The 23,083-nt window shown below is 42.4% G+C and overlaps 1 protein-coding gene across 1 annotated transcript in view; it reads right to left on the reverse strand.

Annotated features, from left to right (window-relative positions):
• Window positions 1-9,699, reverse strand: part of SNTB1 (syntrophin beta 1) — a 284,016-nt gene extending 274,317 nt beyond the window's left edge. The window contains exon 1 of the mRNA XM_021942884.2: window positions 7,584-9,699. Coding sequence (XP_021798576.1) covers window positions 7,584-8,160 — 577 coding nt within the window. The 5' untranslated portion in view covers window positions 8,161-9,699. The remainder of the gene's footprint in view (window positions 1-7,583) is intronic.
• Window positions 9,700-23,083: the final 13,384 nt, after the last annotated feature.

Below are 23,083 nucleotides of genomic sequence, written 5' to 3' on the forward strand. Positions count from 1 at the left end.
CAAGGAAGGAAAATGGTCTGAATTCTCACATTGCTACCTATGCTTAAAAAAGAAGCAATTAAAATATCTAAGCAGACAGTTTTCATCTCCTCAGGTAGAAAGTGTTCTTACATATTCAGACTGGCGGGTCCCTGAGCCATAGGGGTTCAAAAGAAAGGTGGTTATAAATACTGTATAACATTAAAAGGATAATTACATTACCTATACCTTTTGTAATCATGTCTGGCTCCTCTTTCGTCAACCATCTTTCAAAATTGGCTTACATTAAATGTTTCCTAGGTCTATAAAGTCACTCTTTTACTCCTCTACAGAGCAAGGTATAGCTTTCATTACACCACGTCTAATGTTTACTACCATAGTCCAGTAGTACAAGTGGTGGATGATGGGAGTCATAAAACGAGCAACTAATCTTCCAATTCTTTCTCTCCCTTCCCTCCTTTTCTTTCTCCCTTCCCCTTTCCTTTCCTTCCTTCTCTCCTTCCCTTTCTCCCTCCCTTTATTCCTTCTTCTTTCTTTCCACCCATCCATTCATCCATCCTTTAGCATTTTTTCCTTTCTAACACATTTTAACAGCCTAATATGTGCCAGGCACTGTGCTAAAGGCTAACATGTATCGCTCATCACCGGCTCAAGTACTTTATAGTCAGCCTCAAATGCCCTACCTCCTCAATTACTTGAAGCTCCCTGAAACCAGAAGCCACGCCTTATACCTCTTTAACTTCCTTTTGTCCACCTCACAGTGTCTTCAGTTTGTGTAGTGTACAGCAGGATGGGCCTGATGAGGTGTTAGATCACCTGATTTCCAGCTTCTGTTTGGAAAGGCTCAGTAAAATGGAAGTGCCAGAGAGTAGGAAGTCACCTAGTGACTAGTCACCTAGTAGGTGTCTTCCTACTCTCTGGCACTTCCATTTCACTAGGGCCTTACCAACCTCATGTTACTCTAGAGGGAAATCTGCCTTAAATGCAAAACTGAGCATGACATTTCCCTGCTTAAAACACTTTACCCTCAATCTGAAATCCAATCCTGTAATAAGCCCCCCAAGGCATGGTCCTCAATTCCTTACTTTTTTTCCCCCTACTCTTCCCCCTCAGCAAAGTCTGAAGGTCACATTCTGCCCCGTTAGCCACACTGAGCTACAGATGAGGCCCAAGCTCTTTCTTGGGCTGCCTGAAGGCATTTGCCTTCTATACTGCCCTGTCCAAGAACAGACCAGATACCCTTCCCACGGGCTACCACAGCATCTCCTAATACCCGTAATGTAGCCATTTTTCCTCCCTCTTATAGGTATCTGCATGGTGCTTCTCTGCATCTGTCAGTAGAATGTTGCTTCTTGAGGGCAATATCCTAGTAGTGTATAGTTCATAGTACTTAGAGGACACTCAATAAATTACTTGATAAAAGAGCAAATATGTAAATCAATGAGAAACTCTCTTGCAATGAGAGAAGAAGTGATTGTTTATAAAGGTGCGGTTCATCATCTAATGACTACCCTGGACATTTCTTACCATTACAACTTCAGCAAACTAGATTTAGTCGGCAGAAGAATGCCCACCCCCACTTCCAAAGACACTCACATCCTAGTCTTCTCCAGATCCTGTGAATATGTTAACTTATGTGGCAAAGGGGAATTAGGGTTGAAGATAGAATTAAGGTTGCTAATGAGATAACATTAAAATAGAGAATTATCCTGGTGTGTTTGTTAGTGACCAAAGTAATCACAAGAGTCCTTAAAAATGAAAGGGAAGCAGAAAAGAGGCTGGAGTGATTTGATATGAGAAGGATTTAGGGTGCTATTGCAGGCTTTAGAAATTGAATGGGACCAATAGCCAAGGCATGTGGGTGGTCTCTAGGATCTTCTGGAAAAGATTTTTAAAAAGGGGGGGTTCTCCCTTAGACATCCAGAAAGGAATAAAGATTTGCTAATGACGTTAGTTCAGTGAGACCTGTGTCAGCCTTCTGACTTTAAAAACTGTAATAAATGTGTGTTGTTTCCATTTACTAGGGTTTCTAATAATTTGTTATAGCAGCAATAGAAAACCAGTACACCAGATAAGAAAACAGAAGACCAATGATGACAAATCATTCCAACCTTTGGAGCTTCCCTTTCCTGATCAACAAATTGGGGATAAGCGTCCCTTATCTATTTATCTCCTAGGCCCATTTATGAGGATTAAAAGCTATAAGACCTGTGCTTGAACATAAGACTCCGCACTTATTCACGGTGTGTTTTTGGCAAGTGACTTAAACTCTCTGCCTCAGTTTTCTTGTGTGTAAAAGAGGGATACTAATAGCATTGAGATCCAGGGAGCTGATCCGTGTAAAGTGCTTAAAACAGCATGTGGTACAGTGTTTTGCATGTGTTCGCTATTATTACATTCGAAAAAGAGTTTGCAAAAGGTTAGGCACTACAAAGTGATGAGGCAGAATTAGCATTCTTACAGGACACCAGTTCTCAAGAAGGTGGGGGGTCCACACCTCCCTCCCAGTGGCAGTTCAGAAACTTACAAAGGCTTTTTAGCGATGAAGTAGAGAAGGGGTGTCACACTGCTGGCATTTAGTGAAGGAAGCTAGGGAAGCTGGACATCCTGGAACAGCTGGGGCAGTCCTTCACAGTGAAAGGCTTGTCTAGCTCCTAAGTGATACCACACAGCCCTACTCATCTTCATGTGCAGCTGTGCATTGGTAGTGATTTAACATAAAGGTGCGAGCATCTAACTCTTTCATTATGACCTCTGGTGTAGTTGTGTCCATGCATTTATCTATTGAAATATGGTTTTTGTTTTAACAATTTATTTTATTTCTCCTTTATATTACTAGTAGGGCATTCTATGGATGTTGAAACTTAAATTAGAGTTAGGCTATGTTATTTGTGAAATTCACTTTACAATAATAAGAGGGGTGTTAAAATTTTGTTATTAGTGATGTGCACCGGGTCTGAGTTTATAGGATTTAAGACAGAATAAGGTTTAGAGATGGCTTAACCCAGCTCCTTATGCTTCCCAGTAAAGAAAACTAAGTCCTAAAAAGATGAAATTTCTTGTAAAAGTGAAACTAGTAGAAGATAAAAACCTAGGTTTCAAGACGCGAATCTCAGGGTATTGGGTATTCTTCAAGAATCTGTACATCCTAAATAAAGTAAGATTCCTTAAAATTCAAATTTTCTTCCAATCCTGATATTTTACTCCAGAAAATCACTGCCCCTCCCTTGCTCCCATCTTCCTCCTTGATCACTCCCACTTCCACCGTTGGAGAAAGTGACTGTGACAGTGAGGTTCCAGACCATCTCAGGCAAACATTCCAGGGGAGCATTGCTGAAGGGGAAGCTCTAATGGACAGGGGTAATGTCAACAACTGTCCTTGACTTTCTTCTTTTGAGTTTCCATTTTTTCCAGTCCAGTTCCACAGGAGACCTTTGGGATCAAGGGATTATTCAGTCCACCCCCACCTCCATACTCCAACATGAGTCTTCCAGAAGATTCTGAACTTCTTGATCTCAACAAAGTTATGGATAAATTAATTTCCTTGTAGCTTCAGTTACAAAAAGTTGACCTATTTCAAAATACTATTTTACTATCAATCTAAGAGCAAAAAACTCCTCTGTCCCTCCTGACCTGGAGCTGCCAAGGACATTTGTGCAGGTGCACTGTGCCCAGCTCCAGAGGGTGCCACTGACACTATGGTCTATGTGAATGCTGTTGCTGGAATTACAGGTACAATACCTGCATGGCTGGATGTGCAGCCCCTGCCCATACCCCTTAAAATGAGAAATGAGCTTGTGGTGTGAAGATTTCTGATCTTAACTTTAATGAATATTGGCTAAACACTGGCTTAACTGGCAGAGTTTATTCACGTTTGGATTACATTTAGTCTCCTTGCTGGCCATGTGTTTAACCATGGTAGGGCTGGGTCATGTTACAGCAGCTTCGTTTTGACAGTAGACACTTGGTGCATTAGGTTTTTAAGACTCACTCCTCCTTCCCGTCCCTCCCTTTTGAGTGGCCCACACAATTGCTGTTTCCTGCTGATTTGTCCCCAGCACTTCAGGAGTGGGGCGGAAGAATGCTTTGAACCCAATAACTCCAACCGGTTCAAGTACACAGTTCCAAGTGGAAGCTCAGAGCATCAGTATTGCCTAGAGGTTAAAAATATAAGCTTTTATGTCAGATAGATTTGGAATGCTCCTGGCTATGTTATGTTATTTATATTTATATTTTTTATTTTTTATTTTTTTGAGATGGAGTCTTGCTCTGTTGCCCAGGTTGGAGTGCAATGGCATGATCTCAGTTCACTGCAACCCCCGCCTTCTGGATCCAAGAGATTCTCCTGCCTCAGCCTCCCCAGTAGCTGGGATTAAAGGTATGGGGCACCATGCCCAGCTAATTTTTGTATTTTTAGTAGAGACAGGATTCCACTATATTGGCCAGGCTGGTCTTGAACTCATGACCTTGTGATCTGCCCACCTCAGCTTCCCAAAGTCCTGGGATTACGGGCATGAGCTACCGCGCTGGCCACTATGTTACTTTATGCAAAAAACTTAATGCCTGTAAGCTTTAATTTCCTCATCAGTAAAATAAACAATAACAATAGTACTGGTCTCAGTTACTATAAGTGTAACAGGTAAAGCCTGGCACATATTAAGTGCTCAAGAAATGTTAGCTATTGATATGATTCTCTTTCTCCAGTTCTGTTTAACTCCTGTGGTCCCACAGGAATGGTCTCCCAGCATTACACCATAGTACAAAAAAAAAAAAGTGTTATAAAAATGAGAAATATAAACTCCAGTAAAGGAAAAAGATAGGACTGTCCTTGAGAAGGGACAGTTTCATGTTCATTTCATTTGAACTGTAAAACTACTTGCAGCTGATATTTGATACATGCCTTTCATTCTCAATGTGTTCTTCCATACAGCAGTCCTGTAAAGTAAGCAGGTCCAGCAGGTTTCCTTATTCCCATCTTGCGGATGAAGACACTGAGACTCAGGTAGGTTATGTTAATTCTGTGGCGGAATCTATGCCTAGAATGCAGGCATTGAAACTTTTCCAGGGTTTCACTTTACAGGGTGTTCCACTCGTAGAGGTAGTAGCTCTCCACCAGGGGGCGCATGTCATGCAGTGGGGTGCGTATGGGCGGTGGTTGGAGTACTAAACTAATCTCTATTTACTCCCCCAATAAACAAACAAAAAGAAATCTAGGCGGAAAAAAGGGTGTACTTGCTATACAAATGTACCTTCAAAACATTTCCCTTTGCCCTGTCATGCAACCAGATTACATCTTCAAAACCTCTCCTATGTAGAAACTCTGGAATCCATACTGCATGTTAGAATATGAAGAAGTAGGTATGTCTTTTTAAAAAGCCTTTGAAGTGGTCCTAATAAGCCCCTTCAACTGGGAATCCCAGTATTAGGCTAAGCTACAAAAGAGAGGATTGTGATATTTGACTTGATGGTATTTGATGACTACCATTGCATTGAGAACGAACACTTTGGCTCAGAATAAGAGACACTGTTCTGAGCAGGGCCTCCGCTTCCCTTAATAGCAGCTGATTTTGAAAAACTTGGGCTGAGGATAAGGCTGCTACACTGAGCCAAAAATGTTCATATCTAGGAGACCCACAGGGTTTCTCCAGAGGTCCTGCCTATGACAAATGACAAAGTGTTCTAAGAATGTCATGTTAGAGGTTTTTACCAAACTCACTTTTCAGTTTCTGTTTCAAGAAACTGAAAGTCACATAATTGCTTGATTTTTTTTCTTTCTCTAAGTTTATTTTCAATTGCAGAGAAATTTCTTCCTCTTTTTGGGTGAGAGATATTTTTCACCTCTTTGCCAAGTAATTATTGGTTAAATTGAAAGCAAGCAGAGGAAGAAAAGTAGGGACATAATAAAGGATAGTACCTAAAATAAAATGACCCGCCTTCCGCCCCACCCCCAACCCCTACCCCGGTATTTACAGTAAGTATTGCAAACTGAGCAGGTGCCCAACAGTTTATAGTCCAAATAACACTTGCCCCAGATCCCACCTGCCCCTTGTCACACAAACCAACACACACTGGAGTCAAGAAAACTGTTTTTTCCTGTTATGTTAATCATCAAGCCAAAGCAAATAGCTTTCCACTTTCCGGGTCCAGGGTGGTAATTGACTATGAAGACATCGCAAATCCTCTAGACAAACAAGGTTGGTGGGGGAGAACTTCTCTGTATTGTGGGCCAGGAGGTGGGCCACGACATACCAGGGAGTTGCATCAGCTGTCACACACTAGTGATGCTGGCACCCTTGCTTTAAACTTTCTCAGTTTCACACACCAGTGCCACGACTAGGTAAGCAGGAAATTGACTTACGTCTTTAGGGCTTAAATCAATCACCATATTACATGGTCTCAGATGAAATAGTCTATTTCAATAGCTATAGGTTCATTTATTCGTTTACTCGGCATGTATGACATGGAACAACTAAGCTCAAGAGAGATCCACCGCTAAATAAAAGACTCCAGATACCGCAATCTATAGCTAGGCTAGGCTGAGTAAATAGATAAAATAATTACACGTTATTAGTGCTGACAGAGGTATGTACACAGCACTAAAGAGAAGAGAAACAAGTGAGAAATGCAGCTGTAGCCAAACAGGAGAACTCAGTTTACTACCATATGCCCTTCTCCCCGACATAACTCAACATAGCCATGAACAGTGCAAAACTGTAAATAGGTGGTTCCTATTCTATTCACATTCAATAATGAGGGGACTGGGGACATCAGATCTCAAGAGAGAGAGAGTAGTTTCTAGGCTCCTCACACGCAGGGGAAACTGTTTACAAATGCAAAGTTGTTTCCACACCACTCAGAAAGGGCTCCAGAAAACGCAGCCAGAAAAACCACTTCACCAGCTCTCCACCCAGAGGAACCTGGAATCCAGACTGACCGGCCAGATGCCCGGCAGGGACAGTGAATTTTCCCCAAAACTACAACATATTTCCCGGCCCCTGACACAACTCTCCAGGCATAACCCTAGTCCCCCATTTGCAGGGGGAACGTCCAGAAGGATAGTCGGAGTTTTAGCATTCACAATATTGCCACCTCTCTCTCACCCCTTTATGAGTCAATCCTCTTCTGCTGGGTTGCCCAGGCTTTAGAGTGGGAAATTTTGCCAAAGCGGAAAACTATGAGTTGCAATTACGCAGTAGCCCTGCTTGGCAACGTTGGATGTAGGAATATTCTAAGTTCACCCTTCATTCTCGATTCCATATCCCAATCCCTACACTCTACCAGGATTACTCGCAGACAAAAATGAAACAACGTATACTAAGCAGGCAATCCGGCTGGGAAACCCTGCTAGCCTCGCTTTTCCATACACCCCTCCTGGGTTAAAGCCAACCCTGCGAACTGGAGACAAATTGCCCCCAGGGTGGGTAAAAGTTGACAAAACTCTATGCTGCCACTTCCTCCGCCCTCTCCCCCACCCACACACACACATTCGGCCCCCTGGGGTGTGTCGGCACGTGGTCGAGTGTGGTGTGAGTGTGAGCGTGCGGGTGGGAAGCCGAGCAGGTGTGTGCGCGCCCGGCGCTGCCCGCGCGCGGTTAACCCCTTACCTTCCAGCAGCACTTCCTTGCCCGCGCGCTTTAGCGCCTGCACCGCCTCGTCGTGGGTGGCGTCCCGCAGGTCGGCTCCGTTCACGGACAGGATGGCGTCGCCCACGTACAGGGCTTGGGTCTGGTCCGCCGCCAGCCCCTTGAAGATCTTGCTGATGAGGATGGGCATCTTGTTCTCCTTGCCCCCCTTGATGCTGATCCCCAACCCGCCTAGCTCCTGCTTCAGCACCTTCACGCCGCGCTTCTGGTTCGAGATGGACTCGGGCACCTGCTCCGGCAGGTCGGTGAAGGCGGTGCGGACCCCGGCGGGCGAGTCCGGGGGCTGCGCGCCGCCCGCGCCCGGGTGCCCAGCCCCGGCGCCCCTGCAGAACGAGCCATTGGTGGCGGTCCCAATGCCGTTGTACGCCGCAGCGCCCTCCTCGCTGCTCAGAACCAGGGCGTCCTCGCTCAAGTTCACCAGAACTTTGTGCCAGCGATCCCGCACCAAAACTTCCAGCAGCCCGCTCCGCTGCGCCCGGCCGCCTCCCCCGCCAGCCGGCCCAGCCGCCGCCGCCGCCGCCGCCGCCGCTACCGCCATCTTTCCGGCATTCTTAAAATGCCATGTGATTGGAAAAGGGGGGAAAAGTGGGGAAGGGTGGCCGGGGGGAGGACGCGGGGCCCGGGGGAGCGAGGAGAGTGCGCCCCGCGGGAAGGTGGCGGCACGCGGGACTCCGCTCCGGGAGTTCGCAGACGCACTCGGCGGGAGTTGGCAGCCGCAGTCGGGCTGGTTCCCCCTCTCCTGATCCTGGGCGGGGTGGAGCAACCTAAAAGAAGAAGGAGAGACCGAGACAGGGGAGGGGAAAAAAGCCAGCAGCCAGTTGCAAAACCCCAAACCAAGGGGAGCCGCGGAGCAGCTCAGCGCTGGGGAGAGTCCGTGGGAGGAGGCACGCTGGCGGTGAAGGGCGGGGACCCACAACCCAGCGGCCGCTCACCTGTTCCAGCCGCCGCAGCCTTGGCGGTCACACGCCGCCCGCCCGCCCAGACCTCCCCGCCTCCGTTCCCGGAGCGCACGACGCCGCGGGGACAGCTTCCCGAGCGCCTTCCCCGTCCCGCTTCTCTCCAGCCCACCGCAGTCCCCCTTTCGTCCCAGCTCCCCCACTCCGTGGGCGCCCACACCGCACCTTCGCCGGGTGCGTGCGTCCCGCCTCGGTGCCCTCACTCGGTCCTCCTGAGCCCCCTTCCCTTTCACACCCAGCACGCAGAATTGTCCCTAGGTCTTACAACTCCTTTGTAACTAGATCCAGGTCTCCTCCCTCTGCTTCCTCAAACCCAGGCTTCCCTGACTCTGCGGAGTTCTTACCTGTCTCTCCTTTCCACCCGGGTTCCTAGGAGGAAGCTAAACTCAGACCAAGGCCCTGGACTCCCCAGGAGTTAAAAGGGAATACGCTGTCCCAAGATTCTAGAATGAAGACTCAACATAGCCCGAGTGCCTTAAACCTCCTCTCCTTAAATGCAGGAAATATTTTCTATGGAGCCCTGGACAGGTGTCTCTGCTGGCCTGGGGTTTTCAACAGGTCATGCCTGCCTCAGACCCCAGGGACAAATGTTCTTCCAGCTGTAACTCATTCTATGCTGTAAGCTTTTGACCTATCTTTGTTTTCCCAGTGCCACACCCAATGCTGCCTGGGGATCTCCCTTTCTTCCTGAGTTCCCAGATAAGAAGCCTCCCATTTAAGAATTCAGTTGGAATGGGTGATATTTCAAAAGTTGCTTTGCAAGTTAGTTATTTGGATTTCAAGTTGCATTTTTCCAGAGTAACAATATTATAATGGTTGTTTACCTTCCCAGACCAATCCAGAAATGCCCACGTAACCCGTGTCACACCTGAACAACCCTGAGTTCTTCTATCCTTGAACCTCTCCAGTTTTCCCCTAACTCTAAGCAGGTCTCAGGGTCCGCTCAAGGTATTTCGTGATTCTCCATTACGTCCCCTTCCCACTGCGGTCTACCCTGTCTCCAAACACAACACAAAACAAAACACACAGTTCTGTTAATTCCTGAAGTAACCCCAACCCAGCAAGGTGTTGAGAGGAAATAAATCTTATTGAACACATTCCCATTGATGTGTATCATCGTTGAAAGTTCTCTAAGTCTTTTAGAATAACTCACACTTTTAATCAAGGAGGCTTAAAAGCTCAGATGACTCCCTAAAGAGTGGAGTCCCAACCACTTCATTTCAAAGAATGAAATGAAAACATTTGGACGTTTTCTTGAGAAGGTGGAGTCATTGCAGGTGAGAAGGTGCCCTGGATTGATGCTTCTGCTTGTAGCTCTCCCTCTTCCTATATTTTTAACTCACCCATTTTGCAAAAAGCTCTTTATTCTTTCATGCAAAGGTGGCCACAGCAGGCACGGCAGCCTCAGGGGCTCTCCAGCCCTTTGTGACATGCAGAATCAGACAAGGAGCTAACACAGGTGGTATCACCACCCACTCTCAGGACCGAAAAGCAGCTGGGGCTAGCCCCTTGCTTTAGAGACTGACTCATGTGCATCATTCTTCAGTGAAACCAGAGCCTGAGTATCTGCGTTGATATCCAGATACACTAAGGTTGAGATAGGCAACAGAGTGCCAGTGTGAAGATTTACAAATCAAGACAGATCTACTCCTGGACCAGAAATCCTGCATCAACATCATGCCTGCATCTTGCCTCTGTGGCCAAACAATGTGGGAGGCCCAGGCACAACCACAGATAATATATCGATTTGCCAGAAGAAACTGTAGGCTCTGGGATGGGAATTTCTCAGAATCTCTGTGATAAGCACATTTTTTTTTTTTTTTTCTGTGTAAGCAAACCTACATGGGAAGGAGTATGTTGCTTTTTGAAAGTTGCATCGGAATGAGAGGAGACAGTTATTAGGCCTGAGGCATGTATGTTAGCCAGAGATGCCCTTTCCAGTGGAATCATAATTACAGCTGCTATTCTAAGTTCTTTACACATATTAACCTAATCATCCCAGCAATTCTTGAGGATATTTACTATTACCATCATTCCCATTTCACAGGTGAAGAAGGGGAGGTTCAGGTTTCATAAGCTGCCCCTGTCATGTAATTAGTAAATGGCAGAGTCAGGATTTAAAGCTGCGAGAGTCTAACCGTTGCCCTTACACTCTTGAAAATCTTCAAAGCCTGTTAGCTACAGCCCCTGTGTTCATCTGCACACTGAAGCCAGCCTTTCCACTGGGAGGGAGACACTGAGGAGGAAGGCCCTTCCCCTAGACCATATGGAGAAGGGTGGAACCAGCTGGTGCCTCTGGCCTTTCCTTCTTTCCAAGGTTGGAGAACACCCTGCCCTCCCCCAGTCGACACATTTTTTTCTATAGACATGTTAACAAGTTGAAACTGGTGACTGTTGTGGTCTTGTTATACTTCACTCTGTCTTTAAAAAAAAAAAAAAAACTGATGGCGAGGTGCAGTGGCTCATGCCTGTACTTCCAGCACTTTGGGAGGCTGAGGCAGGCAGATCACCTGAGGTCAGGAGTTTGAGACCAGCCTGGCTAAGATAGTGAAACCCCGTCTCTACTAAAAATACAATCGTTAGCTGGGTGTGGTGGCAGGCACTTGTAGTTCCAGCTACTTGGGGGACTGAGGCAGGAGAGTTGCTTGAACCCAGGAGGCGGAGGTTGTAGTGAGCAGAGATTGTGCCAGTGCACTCCAGCCTGGGTGACAGGGCCAGACTCGGTCTCAAAAAAACCCACAAAAAACAAAAACCTTTTTAATTTTAGGTTCAGGGGTATATGTACAGGTGTTTTGTATAGGTAAATTGCTTGTCACGGGGTTTGGTGTAATTATTTTGTCACTCATATAATAAGCGTAGTACCTAATAGGTAGTTTTTCAATCCTCACCCTCCTCCCATCCTGTACCTTCAAGTAGGCCTGGGTGTTTGTTGTTTTCCTCTCAGACAACTCCTCATATCTGGCCTCTGATTGCTAATGCTGACTCTCAAAGGTATACCTTATGGACCTCACTTTTTAGTTCAGTAAGGCCAGGACAACTGCACTGCGGCCATACTGCGTGTAATTAGGAAAGCATGTACTCTCTTAGGTGTCCCCTTTCAGAGAATGGTCACTGGAATGGTCTGAGGCGACCTCCAGCTTGCTTACTCATAGATGTGGCATTTGAAGCTCAGAGCAGAGCAAAGAAGGATCCAAGGCCACACTATAAGTTTGTGTCAAAGCTGAGTCTAGGAACAGTCCAACTTCAGGATTCTGGAAATTATACCTAAAGTCCCCTTTGTACCCGATTTCTTTCACTGAGCTCTGTCCCCTGTTCTGTATCTTCTTCCAGTCCTAACTTTCACTTCCATTGTCCACCCAGTCCAAACGGAGATCCTTCTGTTGCTCTTTCCCATGAGATATGCATTTTCCTACAGATATTTGGATGGATTTAGCCTTGGAAGAGCAGGTCACACAATCTTCAGCCCCACAGTAGCCACAGATACATAACAGAAGAGTATCACGTGGGGAAAGAACCATGTTCTGTTTATTCTGTAAAATTTCGTTGTGCCCCGACCATGTTCTTGGTGCTGGGATACAGGAGTGGACATACCAGCAAAGACTCTCTCTGTGAAGCTTGCACTGTAGGGTAGGGTGGAAGTGGAGACGGACTATAAACACATCACATACTTTCATGTAGAAGTAAATGCTGGGAAGAAAAAACAGTCATAAAATTGAGAGCTGCTGAGGACCAGCTACTGGAGGTGTTGGCTATTAAGGAAAGCCTTTGTGAAAAGGTGACATTTAGACTGAGACATGAATAATAAGAGGTAAGCCTTGGAAAGACCTAGGAAAGAGGGTCCCAGGGAGAAGGAAAAGCCAGTGCAAAGTACCCGACACAGAACCAAGCTGGTCTGGTTCAAAAGACCCAAAGGAGGTCAATGTGGCTGGGGCAGTCCATGGGAGGAAAAAAGAGGTGAGAGAGGAGATCAGAGAGATAGGTTGGACCAGGCCTCAGCTTGGGGCCTTGGAGGATCATAACACAGACCATCTTCCTTGTCCTCTTTGAGTTTCAACAACCATATGTTTTGGGTTTTGAAGAACAGTCCTGTTTTTAAAAATTACTTTCAATTACCTGCTAAGTAAATTTCTACTGATTAGAATATGTGCTCCAATATTTCAGTTTGGAAAATATGATCACTGTGCTTTTGATAGTGTTTCATGAATAACAGATTGAGCATCTTTAAGGGGATTTTTCCGATGCATATAGAATGGAGAGTGATACAATGTGAATACTGGAGAAGAGGAAGTGGAGAGCTCTTTGATATCTATGGGTATGTTAGAGACCAGAATGAAAGCGGAGCAGGAGGGGCTCTTGAGATGCAAAACTCCCAAGATGAGGCCTACCTATTTAAACAGGTATCAACGAACACTTTCTGAGCATATACTTTGGTAAATAACTTAGGTAGGTGCTGGAGACAGGCACACCCAGGGATGCAAAGATGATCAAGACAGGAAGAAGACATGTACACAAAGAGCCCACAGGGAGAATTAGGTAGCTGCAGTGCTGAGACTGAAATGAGTCTGGAAGCAGCCAGCCTCCAGATTCCAAATCCCAGTGCTAGATTAGTGATTCTTATTTTAAAGGTAAAACACTGAGAATGGGAGATGGCACATGATTAGAAGGCTGAGTGGTTTCTTTCTTCTCTGGTGTGCCCCAGTTGGCTAGCAGATATGTCACCATTTTAAAAGGATTGGGAAACTCCCTCTATTGCATATACCTGCATAGACCTGGGCAAGTCCTTGGTAAACTAGATAGACCATCACCCAGACTCTCAGCCAACCAGTCAGTCAGGTGAGAGTTATTTGACTGCTCACTATGTTTAGAATTTGATTGTGAGGACGTTTTCAGGCTTAGCCTAAGGCAGAGTTGTAAAGTAATTAGTTGTTTATCCTTCATCATCTGTTATTGATTTCTGCTCTTTTTACTTCTCTTCTATAACAATCTACTGTTGAGACAAACTTTATACTAGTATTTTAATATCCATGGTATAAATTTGTCATTTTTCCTCAGGGATTATACATTTGAAACTGTGGAATGATAGATTCCATTTGGCAGACATGTCAAACATAACAGATCTGTAAAATCCTAATAGCAAGCTATCCCACTACATACTAGAAACTTCAGCAAATGGAAAGTAGGTATATCAGATGTGGGAAGTAAAAAGGAATAAGAAATCAAAGTTTCACCCATATGCATCTTTAAAATAATATGAAAAGAAATTTGAAATAACTATTTCAGGGCCTTGCTAAACTATTAATACTCTTCAGATTGCAAAGGAGATTGGTTATTCAATTACTAGGAGAACATTTGCCATCGGGGTCTATATGTAAGGAGACCTCTTCATCCCTTCTCCACCATCTCTACTTCCTTTATGGAATCATTTCTGTGTCCCTCCGTTGATTCATGAGAAATGGCAAATTTCTTTTCTTACTCTGTATCAAAACTTGCTAGTTCACTTTTGTTTATAACTCACCTGACCCACTCCTCTCTGCTCCAGCAGTTTCCTTCCAGACACCCCTGCCCCGCCCCCGGTTACCTCTTTGTACTGGACTCTTAGGCCATCAGTATGACTAGCGCAAATTCTCTTATATCCTAAATGGATATCTCTTCCTTCTATTCTTTAACTATAACTGAAACTTGGAATAGTCCCCAAATACCACATCCTTATCCCACTGCCTTCTCTGGCAAGGGCCTCAAGTTCTTCTACTGCTCTGGGAATCTCTTAAAGGTAAACCAAGAGTTTTTCTGCCTAGAAATATTTCCAGATCATGGAATATTTAGGGCCTTTCATTTTTCATCGTTGAACAAACTGTAGCACTTTCTTTAAATTATTTTTCATCTTTCCCCCCACTCTTCTAACAACATAGACATTTTGCAGTGACTTAAGCTACTGGCACATGCTTTTCCTTTTCAGTGAATTCTTCACTATTGTCAGTCATACATGAGTATCTTTAAGTAAATTCTAATTTACTTAAAGTGGCTTTGTGATTTGGAACTATCTCTTTTCACTTCTCGACTTTGGTTTCTTGACTATAAAATGATAGAATTTGATTTGATGGTTTCATTGAACCCATAATTTTGACTATAATTTGGTAGAAAGGAAAGACATCCAAGAATTAATGACCTAATAATTAGAAATCATATGAGATGATTTCAGTACTTTCAGACTTTAGAATCTAAACTTTAGATGTTCGACTTGTGCTTATGGCAAAAGAATTGAGTTTCATGGAAAAGGTAGGCTTTGAGCTGAGTCTTAAATAAATTACAGACTTTGGAGCATAAGAGAAAACATTCCTAGCAAGGAGATCAACTTGGTGAAAGGCAAGAAGAAAAAGGATGTGCATTTTCTTCATTGAGCAGTGGGTTGACCAGCTTGGATGGGTTTCGGAAAGAAATAAGACAGTGATCTGGTGAAAAGGTAGTGTTATTAGTCAGAATACTTGGCTCCCAATGATGGCATTTCAACTGACACTAAATGCCAATGGGAAAAAGCATTGGTTCACGTAGCCCATCTGCTAGAAGATCAAGGGAAAAATGAGCCTCAAGTACAGCTAGAACGTGATACCAGCACACTGCATTTTCTTAGGTTATACAAGGCTAAACCATGGCCACTGGCAGCTTCCAGGTTCATGGCACTCAGCTTGGCTTCCAGGAAGGAAAGGACCCTTTTCTCCTAAACTCAATTCGAGAAAACTTTCAAGCAAAGAGAGGAGTCAGGTGACTCAGCTTGGGTTACATTTCTATCCTTCTGAACACAGACAGAGAACATGATTGACAGACAAAGCCTCATGGCTAGAGTAGGGGTGATAAGCAAGTCACCAAAAGAAAGGCATGTGTTCACTAGAATACATCTGGAAGCAGACTGGGCCAGACTAAATGATAGCTCTTCACTACAGATATGTTGGAAATTTACTATAGAATTTATCTAAAAGCACTGAGAAGCCATTCATTCCTGCTAATCAAAAGAGAGGTATTATCAAAACAGATACTGGTGACAGATTGAGGATTAAGTAGTTGGGAAAGACTGAGATGCTTTAGCATGATTCCTTGCACACAATAGGAATACAAGCCTTTGGCAAACTGAAGCAGGAAAACGACTTAGGGAGATTGTTCAATAGCTTAGGCAGGATGGCTAAAAATCAGTATTTGTGTGGAAATAAAAGAGATGGTTTTAAAAAAAGATTGAACAGCTTGTGATGATTTATTGGATAAAGAACTAGGAAAAGGAGGAGAAGCCAATGAAATAACAATTAGTTTTTATTAAACCTTTACAAGGTGTTAGATTCTGTGTATACTTAACATATACCATTGATTCCTGACAGAAATTATTTGAGGTAGATAATATCATCCACATATTACAGATGAGAATGTTGCACTCAACAGGTTCACACTTTCTATAAGCATTTGAGTTGGGGTTCAAACCTAGTCTAACTTAGATCTGTTTTTCTTCAAAACTTATGCTCATAACTGTTACAATGTACTAGGCACGAACTTAGGTAGACAGAAAGAGTGTGGGAGAACTTGTCAGGAGGTGATGTGAGTTCATTTTAGATTTGTCAAGTTTGAGGGAATAGTGGAACATGAAACAGGTTGTGGCCTAAAAGCATTATAGTTGAGGGCCTAGATAAGGGCATTTAGGTATCTGTTAAGGTTTGAATGTATGTGTTCCCCCAAAACTCATGTCAGAACATAAGACCCAATATGATAGTATTAACAGGTGGGACCTTTGGGAGTTGATTAAGTCATGAGAGTAGAGGCCTCATAATGCAACTGGCGACATTATGAAAGGGCTGGAAGGAACTAGGTAGCCCCTTTTGCCTTTCTATCTCTTTTGCCATATGAGGACACAACATTTGTCCCTTCTGGAAGATTCAGCAACAAGGTGCCATCTTGGAAGAAGAAACTGGTCCCTCACTAGGTGCCAAACCTGCTACTGCCTTGATCTTGGACTTCCCAGCCTCTGGAGCTGTGAAAAATACATTTCTGTTATTTATAAATTACCCAGTCTCAAGTATTTTGTTCTAGCAGCACAAACAGATTAAGACAGTATCATTTACTTAGATGTAAAACCTGGAGGCCAAGAGGAAGAACACACATTTAAAGGCAAAAGGCAATTGCTGTATTTCACGTCTGAAATGAAAATTCAAGCCCTTTGAGGTATCACTACACACTGCTTTTACACACAGTGTCCACTGAACTAAAGTCCAAGAAGGCAACAGGATGTCTAAAAGTTCTCATCTGCCTGGTGAAGGGACAAAGAAAACTAAAGCAAGCAAAATGCAGAGCTTGGAGACAGTCTGAGGCAGCTGCCTCCTTTTCCCATCTCCATGAGTGTAAATATTTTTCTCCATAGGAAGGGAATTGTAGTGGAAGTAAAGAGGGGAAAAAATTCTCCCAGGACCATACTAGAATAGAATGGCAAATTTCAGAAATAGCCAGACTGACCGGTATAGAGAAGAGTCAATAAAAATGCTTTCAGAAGTATTATAAAGGAGAAAACAAATTATCAGCGGCTAACTAGAATCTCTGTTTTTCATATGTTTATATTGAATATTATTTATGCAAGGAAGGAACTATGTTTAAAGTTTTATAGCTATTATAGAATTAAAGAACTTCAAGGTAACATCTAGAAGTTGTTCCCAAACTTTGGAGGGAATTAGAACCACATGGGGAGCATGTTAAAAATGTAAGTAACATATCTAAATTCCTTCTACATTTATCAGCAGACATACTTCTGTAATGAAGAGCTTTCTCCAATATACGGCTATTTTTGCTGCCGTTGTTTTTACATTTCACTTCGACATAGATTCTTCCTTAATGTGCCATAATTCACTACTATCATTATTCTGTTTGTTGTTTTGATATCCAAAATTTGGCCAGTATAAGCCTCTTCAAGCTGACTCCTATGTTCTTTTGACAGGTCCCCTTTGTCCTTAAGTATTTTTTTGTTTGTTTGTTTTTTGCCTTCTGGCAGGATTAACTTGTATTTTATCTGCCTAGTCCTGGCATCAGCCATTCCTTTAAAGATCCCTGATTCCTTTTAGTAGGAAAGGAAGGTCACATAGAAACCAAGATCTGGAGACCAGGTAAACTTCTTGCTACTAAGGAAGACAGATAGCGTCCATACTCATATCACCAATTCAAACCTAACATCATAAGGTACTTCCTTACCTTTCCTTATTCACATTTGTATCTCCCAATAAGTGAGAAATTTGGTTTTCAAAAATGCCAATAGATTAATTCATTTTTCTGTATTCTACAGTATAAAAGGAAATTGTTTCAGAATTATTGTTTCAATAGCAATACCAACAACAAAACTACCAAACAAGTTCAAAATTTCTTTGCAGTTTGTTTTGTTCTTAGTATATATCCCAGTAAAAGTGCACAAAGTACCAAATAGATGCTTGATCTAATCTACCATCTAAATACAGGCAAACAGGCAGATCCAGACTATGGGACATTCAACAAAACAAGTGGCTTAGGTTCTTAAAAATGTCAAGTTATGGAAGACAAGAAACAGCGTGGAATTGCTCTAAATGAAAGAAAACTAAAGCAACATGAAAACCAAATAAAAGGCAAAATCTTGGATTAAATCATCAAAGAGAAACTATAAGGACTTTTGTGTGTGATGAAGAAATTTAAATATAGACTATATTTGATAATATGATTGCATCAATGTAAATTAAGTTTCCTAAGTGTGATAATAGTATTATGGTTGTGAAATGTCTTTGCTCTTAAAATATATGTGCTGATGTGTTTAGGGGTGACATGATGTCTATAACTGACTTTCAAATGGAGAAAGAAAACTCTCTAGGAAATGTGGTAAACTATAAACTAACTTTTAAATACAGAGACAGAAACAGAGAGAGGGTGTAACAGCAAGAGAAAGAGATCCAAATAAGAGAATCTAGTGATAGATAAATGGGTTTATGCTGTATGATTCAACTTTTTGTAGGTTAAAGTTTTGTTTTTTTTTTTCTTTTTTTTTTTTTTTTCAAAATAGAGTTGGGGATAATAATGCAGAAACCTGAGCCCCACCCAAAACATTCCGATGATTGTGATCTTAGTGTCTGAAAATGTAAATTTTGTCAACAGGATTCTGATGCAGATTAGATAGCATTTTAAGAAAGATTGAGTAGACACGTCATGGAAACTCAAGGCCAAAGACTCTTCAAGATCATATATCCTTGGCTAAAAAAACAATTTCTTTTGCCAAGCCAACACTAAAACTTCCTCTACCAAGGAATCAGTGGTTCTAGATCAGTCAAACCCAAGAAGATAGAGGGTACTTAACAAATATTTAATAAATGGTTGGGCATGGTGTCTCATGTCTGTAATCCCAGTATTTTGGGAGGCCAAGGCAGGATGATTACTTGAGGTCAGAAGTTCAAGATCAGCCTGGGCAAAATAGCAAAACCCTGTCTCTACAAAAAAATAAAATGAATAAACATTAGCTGGATGTGGTGGCACAAACCTGTAGTCCCAGCTACTTGGGAGGCTGAATAGAAAGGATCACTTGAGCCCAAGATGTCCAGGCTGCAGTTAGCCATAATCACACCACTGCACTCCAGTCTGGGTGATGGAGTGAGACCCTGTCTCTTAAAAAAAAAAAAAAAATTGCTAGATAATTATGAATGCTTAGTAGACTAGAAAAAGAGAAGGGAACTGATTTAGTGCCCCATGATTGTTACCCAGGTGTTTTCAGATACTTACCCTGTTGTAATCTTTCCAAGAAACCTGTAAGATATAGATTGATAATTTATTTTTATGTATAATAAAACTGAGGTTAAACAACTGTGAAGTCAAACTACCTGGATATAAATTCCAGTTACTTAATTTACTGACTCTGTGATACTAGGAAAAGTCATCTTTTTAAGCTTCCATTTACTTGGCTTTAAAACAGTGTTTCCAAATTATTTTTTATCTCATAGGATTATTTTAAAGATTAAATAAAATCGTGCATGTAGGCACTTGACACAGGACTCACCTAGAGTAAGTGATCAATAAATATTAACTGGTCTTACTAGGTCTGAGAGCATTGAGCTAATAAGTGGTAAACAACCTAGTTAAAGTAAATAGCTTAAGACAAGTGGAAAGATTATTTTCTCTATATTTAGTTACAATAATAGTGTAATGAATATAAATTCACATTGAATTCTTCAACTATTTCTCTTCTCCCTTTTCTCTTGCCTCCCTCTCTTTCCTAAAACAAACTGAAATTTTTATCCTAAGGCATTGTTAAAATTTCAATGTGTACAGGATGCTGAAGTTTCATAGTAAAGTGCGAAGGTTGGCAAACTATTTTCCATGGACTAGCTACTCAATTTCATAAAGTTTCATTGGAACACAACCACACACATTCATTTACATGTTGTCTATGGCTACCATTCATGCTACAATGGCAGGCAGAGTTGAGTAATCCTGAGAGAGACCATAAAGCCTGCAAAGCTTAAAATATTTCTAACTTGACCATTTACAAAAAAAGAATAACACCTGCTCCAATGTCTTAAAATACTTTGAAAAGGACTGGAGAGACTTTAAAAGCAGGGAAAACTGGAAATTAGGGTAAGGGGCGCCAGTCTGGCAAATACAGTCAGGTGTCACTTAATGATGGGGATATGTATTAAGAAATGCATTGTTAGGCAATTTGTTGTGCAAATAGCATAGAAGGTACTTAAACAAATCTAGATGCTGTAGCCTACCACACACCTAGGCTATGGACTAATTTCTAGACCACAAGCTCATATAGCATGTTAGACAATTATAACACAATTATACGGGATCACTGTCATATATGTGGTCCTTCCTTGACCGAAACGTCATTAGGTGGCTCATAACTGTAATAGGCATTCCAGTCTATGGTGGCTATCATTATTATAAACAAAGGAAACAAAAAAGAGGATCTGAACCAACATTTGAGAGGACCTGCAATGAACCAGTTTGCCATATCTTCTCATGCAAGCCTTACATCAACTCTGTAAACCAGAAGTCATCCCAGTTTCAAAAATGGAGATTTGGAACACAGAGACATGAAGAAACCTGCTAAAGGTCACATTAAGTGTGAGCGGAAGGACTGGAATTCAGACTTAAGTTTGACAGAGTCCACATCTTGTCCCCTTTCCACTGGGCTTCAGTTAATTGAAACTCAATTTTACATTCCAGGTTCTCTGAGTGAGGGCCTTTAAAATTATTTTTAAAGGGAAGCCCCCAAGAGGATTAACTTCTCTTCCGAAGAGTGAGTCTGTTAGCCTTACATGGCTATGCTTTAAATTCTGTCCCATAGGCTTCCTGAAAGGTTAAAAAATTGTGGCTGTTCCTCTTGGTCACCAACACCAATGCCCCCAAGTCAGATCAGTGTTAGATTGCAGTAGAAATTTCAGTAAGATTGCAAAACATTTTACTGCCTTTTATTTTCTTTCCAGAAAGTTAACCAACTGAAAAATTTGTTTGGGGATATTGGGGATCCCTCCCTTCCTACCCCTCTCTCTTTTCTTTTTTTCATCATCTTTATTTTTAAAGGGAGCATTTTGTTTTGTGGTTTCTACAATAAAATCCACTTAGAGTGAACTTAGATTTTGTCGCAAAACGTCCTTTAAAACCAGTGAGTTCTGAAATTCTTTCAAGGCAAAAATTACTGTGATTCTTCTTTGGCAAATGTGGAAGCTTGTAACCGAAGGAGAATGACGGTAGGTATATATTATATTTACATATATCACGTATGTGAATATATCAGAATTTATTTATTTATTTATTTATATTTTTTGAGACAATATCTCATTCTGTCACTCAGGCCAGAGTGCAGTGACGTGATCATGGCTCACTGTAGCCTCTACCTCCTGGGCTCAAGCGATTCTCCCCACTCAGCCTCTTGAGTACGGAGGACTACAGCTGCATGCCACCATGCCCAGCTAATTTTTGTATTTTTTGTATAGATGGGGTTTTGCCAGGTTTCACAGGCTGGTCTCAAACTCCTGGACTCAAGCAATCTGCTTACCCCAGTCTCCCAAAGTGCTGAGTTTATAGGCATGAGCCACTGCACCTGGCCAGAAGTTTATTCTTTGCCTTCAAAAGGAAATATATCCTCTTTCAATTTTCTTGAAACAATCTTCCTTCTAGCCTTCTATTCAGTTTTCCAAATTTTGACAGAGTCATAACTATAGGAGAGATATATCCCTATTACAAGAAAACAATGCAAGTAACATAACAAATGGCCTCATATTTGGGGAATAATCAGAAATGGTGAGAGATGTGCAAAACTAGGGAGCACAAACTTCATGTAAAGGGGCAGCACTACTTAGCTCCAGCCAGCATTGCTGCCATTCAGGAAAGCACAGGGGTGAAATCTTCCAATTTTCTAAGACAGTCAAGAAATACACTTTTAAAGGATTTTTTAAAATTGGCTCAAATTGTAAAAAATATCATTTGGCCCCACAAATAAAATAAAAGGCAAGCAAACCAAAAAGACTCTTGCAGGCTGGATTTGGTCTTCAGATTATGAATCTGTACCTCTCAATTTAAGTTAAGTGAATTGGAGGTCTGGATTTCTATATGAGTCTCCAGGCTGTTTGCATAGGGCAAGTCTAGCCTCAACACTGTGATGCAGTCTCATGTTCTGATACAGTGAAGTCCCTGAGTTCCAAGGACCACCTGTCCCTACTCATACAATTAATGCAGCCCTGCAAAGGAGGCTTCTCGGCGGTGAGCTGATTGGCCTTCCTTCTGCTTGATAGCATGCTCCATAGGCCTGCACCAGTGCTCAAACGCTCGACAGAAATAAGGATGGCAGACAGTTTGTTTTCTGCTATGTGATTCCATGTGAGACTAACTGCTTTTATATTAGGTTCTTTCAAAAAGGCAAGAAACAACTATCAGATAGTAATTTTCCACGTTTTTCTGAACTCCCAGTTGTCAAGTGACAAAGACTTCCACAGACTAGCAGTAGAATCAAATGTAAGAAAACCAAAACAACATTATGGAAAAAGCTTTAAAAATGGTACTTGGATAGAGATGAAATTTGGGTTTACTTTAATCTATAGGGATGCTGGAATTCTCCTGATTTGGTTTGGCTGTGTCCCCACCCAACTCTCATCTTGAACTGTAGCTCCCACAATTCCCAGGTGTCATGGGAGAGACCTGGTGGGTGGTAATTGAATTATGGGGGCGAGTCTTTCCCGTGCTGTTCTTGTGATAGTGAATAAGTCTCAAGAGATCTGATGGTTTTACAAAAGGGAGTTTCCCTGCACAAACTCTCTCTTGTCTGCCACCATGAAAGACATGCTTTTGTTCTTCCTTCACCTTCTGCCATGATTGTGAGGCCTCCCCAGCCACATGGAACTGTGAGTTCATTAAACCTCTTTTCTTTGTAAATTACCCAGTCTCAGGCATGTCCTTTTCAGCAGCATGAAAAGGGACTGATACATCTATGTACTTTTAATTTTCTATAAACATAGTCAACCCAGAGGA

This window comes from Papio anubis, chromosome 8 (genome assembly GCF_008728515.1).
Source record: "Papio anubis isolate 15944 chromosome 8, Panubis1.0, whole genome shotgun sequence".
Lineage (NCBI taxonomy): Eukaryota > Metazoa > Chordata > Mammalia > Primates > Cercopithecidae > Papio > Papio anubis.